Raw genomic sequence first — 4,284 nt, 5'->3', positions numbered from 1 at the left:
CCTGTGTCTACCCCCTAAGGTAGTTATTTTATGTCCTGTATTCCTTTACTTCCCTTGCATCCAACACCTGAAGGACTGATCAGCACTATTTCCCCTCAACGGCCTGGGAAATAAATGGTTTCTGCTCTGCAGCTACGTCACCAGACATGCGGGACCTTTTGATGCAAACAATTACACATAAAATGTTCATCTGGAGGCAACCCAGCATTTATTAGTTCAGTGATCAGAAGACAGTCATCAAAAAGTATATTCTGTGACACTTTTGGCAGGAATTGAAGGACAACACTATCGAGTCTGAAGTTCTTTTCTGGAGTTGGGCTACATAGGCTGTGTGTGTCTATTTTTTGGCGACTGAATCCCAATGTGCAATTTCACTGAACAGGGAAAGTTTCTTCCTACTGGCTTAGCTGTGGATAAACATCCAGAACTGAGCATCATAAGGAAAGTGAAAAGTTAATATCTGCAAAAACATCAGAACTGAAAATAAAATGCTAATTTCATATGACAGGAAACACCATAACATTTTACATTCTAACCTATTTACTGCTGTGGGCAAGGTCTGGGTTTAATGCCAAAAGTGAACAGATAGGAAGTGCCAGAGCTCAAGAAGAACTACACTGATAGAGCTGGGATATGAAGAATATAAAGAGATATTTAAAAAGGTACAACTGTAAGAAACACTCTATTCTTTACTTGCTAACTTTAACTCCTGTGTCTCGATAAGATCCCCATCTTAGCCCAGTCACTGCAAACACAGGTTCCTTTTCTCCCTGTAAAGAAAAACAAAGTACAAAATTTACACCTTCTTGTCTTTTTCTGCAAACACAAGTCAATCATTCCTGCAAAGGCAGCTGATTTATGGTCAGTCTCAGAAATGGAATTTCCCATCAAGGGTGTTTGCCATGACAGCGGGCAATAGGGGTTGAGCAAAACACAAAGAGTATATTTCCCTGATTACTCCCAATAGAGAGGAAAGAGCTGAAGGTTTCTAGCAGGTTGAATGTGCCTGCAGACCCAGCAAGGGCCACTGCATTTTGTGGATACAGTTAGGCTAAAACAAAGAGTGCTGCACACCACTGCTAAGCACCAGCCATTCAGGCAGCCATTTGCTTGCAGAACAGAAATCAGAAAAGAAAAGGTGCTCAAAAAGGGGAACTGACATGGTCAGTAGGTGTCTAATCTCAGATTTTCCAGGATGGCAGGCTGTAAATTTCAATATATATGCAAGATAGAATTTAAATCATCTCAGCAGTGCTGTTATTACTCTATTACTCCCGGCATGACACTATTTGCAGGTTTTGCATTCACCTAGTACTTTCAGCCTCACAAGATTTCTAGACATTCAAACATTTCTTCCAGCTTACAACATCCAAATTCATTGCATGGAATCCATTTAGAGGACAAATGGCATGATTGCCTCTAAAACTACTGATGTCAGAAGCAGAGTCATGATTTCACCCCCCAGAAAGGAATGGTTCTTGTTACCTTACAGGATGCCTGGTAACTAATGAGAGTGGAATGGATAGAAATACACAAGGAATGAGCAGAAAAGTGTTGGGGATACTGTTCCCATCAAAAAGCATGAGTGGTACATGCTCTTTACCTTGATCTGCAGTATGTCAAGTGGAACTGTCTCGCCCTTCAGAATGGCAAGTGTAGCATTTGTGATGTGCCTAAAAAAACAAAACAAAAAGCCAGGGGGGCCTGCTTTGTGCTAGACTCTGCACTAACAGAGTGGAAAACAGATGCAACACCAAAGCTCTTACAATCTAAATTATGTCTCTTTTTCTTATAGGTTCAAAGCAAATGGAGGCAGCAGCAGTAAGTGACAAAGCCCAAGTCTTAACAGATGGAGGAAGAGACAGATACCAGAGAATGGAAAGATGTTTCCAGCTTGTCTGAGAAAGATCTCTGTCCCAATTAGTTTTGAAGATCATATACCTTGTGCATTCCCATCTGCTTTTGAAGCAGACTTCTAAAGATTCCAACTCCAAATTTCTTTTCCTGTTGGCAAGCAGAAAATAAGCACCAGGGTGGGGACAGGGGTGATCCAAGCCTAAGCACAGGTGTACATTAGTGATGCTTCTACACTGCATCAGTGCATTCATCTGCCTAAGAAAGCAAGCACTACGCAGATTTACAGACACCAGGCAGAGCGGAAACCAAGCAGCTAAGGTTCCCTGGTACAGAAAGCAAGACAGCAACTTTTGAGAAACTAAGGGAGAGATCTAAAGAAATGTCACTCACAAACAGTATCAAATGACTAAGATTCAACGTACTTTATCACATTAAATTAATCTATTCTATGATGTTTTATCCTTGCACAAATGCCCGTTGCCACAGCTCATCTCAACTCAGCTCTCATGCTTATGCTGTTACCAGCTACTTGTTTCCCCATGGTTCATTTTAAGGTGACACATGCACTTAAAAATGTGGCAGCTAAACTGTTACATTTCCTAAATAAGTCTGTATTAGCTAGTCAGAGATGTTTAAGATGAATTTCCTCCATAAATTACCAATTAAGAACTGCATTGAAGATTGTGTGCATCTGCTGTGTTATTATAGAATCAACAACCCACTTGGAGTCTAGTCCAATACCCAAGGAATTCAGCAGGGGTCTTCGCACCAGCTTCAGTGACCACAAATCAGGAAGCAGGAATCTGTCCCCTTCTCACTCTTCATTATGGCTTGTGCAAGAGAAAATCATGCTCAACTCTGCATGCATGCCTTAGGACTGAAGAGCCAATGCCCACATATTTCTCTTTTAAAATGCTACCATTGTGATTCTTAAGTCAGTTTTTGTTATGGATGTGGGCTGTTGAATATGTTCACTGACGGTCATTTCAACTTCCCAAATATGTTGCATTCGCTACTTGTACAATTCATCACCCACAAACAATAAAAATAATTCAGTCTTCAAAGCCCAAACATGAACTGTTATTTTAATCCTAATTGTTGTTTACAGCCTTGTCAATCTTGTTGAGTTTCAAAGCACTCTGGGAATTTTCATGAAGGACGGTATACCAGTTGGCTTGTGGGCTTTATGATGGATACTAGCTTGGAAGGCAAATGAATCACCATGGGTGACAGGTGCCTCCCGAGTCTGAGGGGGAAGCAGTGGGGCATGACCAAGGGGAGCGGGGGGTCCCCCAGTGTGCCACCAGCAGAGCCAATTTTGGGGGCGGCATGAGCGCTTTCTGTACCCCACTACCAGCTGGAATGCCGCTGTCAGGGGGGGCACCAGCTCTCTTGGGGGGGGGGGGCACATGCGCATCCCCCCTACACATCACCTATGCAAGTTACCAGGAACACTACAGTGAAAGGATCTGAGTGAGGGAAATATATAATGGGAAGGTGCAGTGAGGATTGGGAACTAGAAGAATATGGGGAGAAAAGGATGGGTTCATTGACTGAATTAAAAAAAAAAAAATGAAGAAAATAATCTTATATAACAAAATGAAGGAAACACAAATTAGTATACTGGATGAGACCCATGCTCCAAGTAATCCTCTCCCGTCTCCAACAGCTGTCAGTGCCCTTTTCACACTCCATTCAAGGAACAATTCCTCCTTACCCCTTTTACGCGTATATTAGGTTATGACCCAGGCGCAGGCAAGTATTTCAGGCAGAGGGCCACTTATCGAGTTTTGTCAAGCTGTTGAGGGCTGCGTGGATATCCCCACCCCTTGACAAGTGCCCTTCCCCTGGTCGTCATCTTGTGACCAGAAGTCCCAACCCCTAACCCTGACCTTTGCCATCAGAAGCCCCTCCTCTTCTCCCACAAGAACTCCTTTCAGCAAGGGGTTTTGCTATCTCAGAACTAGAAAAACACCAAATTATATTCTAAAAAACAAGCATCTACAACATTCATTACCTGATTTCAAAAAATATTTTTTCCTGGTTTACATGCGTAGTGAACATAGAGGTAATTGTATATAATATAAAGGTAATTGTATATAATAGCTTAAAATGAAGTCTCACTCTTGTATATTGTAGGGGGTGGGGGCATGGGATATGTGGAGTGTGGGCTGCTATGGGGTTTGTGGGGGGGGGTTGCGAGTGGGCGGGAGGGTGGCTGGGGTATGGGGATCTGTTTGTATGGTGGTGTGGGTGCATGTGTATGGTGGGAGGTATGTGTGGGACTCGCCCTATGAACACCCCCCCCCTCCCCCCCCAGGGTACTGGCGCAGCCTCATGCTCCTGGTCCGGCAATGCAGCCAGGAGCAGGAAGGCAAGCAAATGGCTGGGGGCAGTGTTGGGCTGCAGTGTCCTGCTGCCAGCTCC

The 4,284-nt window shown here is 43.5% G+C and overlaps 1 protein-coding gene across 2 annotated transcripts in view; it reads right to left on the bottom strand.

The window, feature by feature from the left end:
• AGK (acylglycerol kinase) overlaps positions 1-4,284 on the bottom strand; it is a 56,989-nt gene that overhangs the window by 17,510 nt on the left and 35,195 nt on the right. For both annotated transcript variants that reach the window (XM_019515426.1, XM_019515427.1), the window contains 2 exons: positions 1,604-1,673; positions 694-770 (listed from right to left, as the gene is read on the bottom strand). In XM_019515426.1, coding sequence (XP_019370971.1) covers positions 694-770; positions 1,604-1,673 — 147 coding nt within the window. The remainder of the gene's footprint in view (positions 1-693; positions 771-1,603; positions 1,674-4,284) is intronic.

The sequence above is a fragment of the Gavialis gangeticus genome, unplaced genomic scaffold (genome assembly GCF_001723915.1).
Source record: "Gavialis gangeticus isolate Ggan-Ray unplaced genomic scaffold, GavGan_comp1, whole genome shotgun sequence".
Taxonomy (NCBI): domain Eukaryota; kingdom Metazoa; phylum Chordata; order Crocodylia; family Gavialidae; genus Gavialis; species Gavialis gangeticus.
Note: the sequence above shows the minus strand (reverse complement) of the source record. Positions and strands in the feature narration are given on the sequence as shown.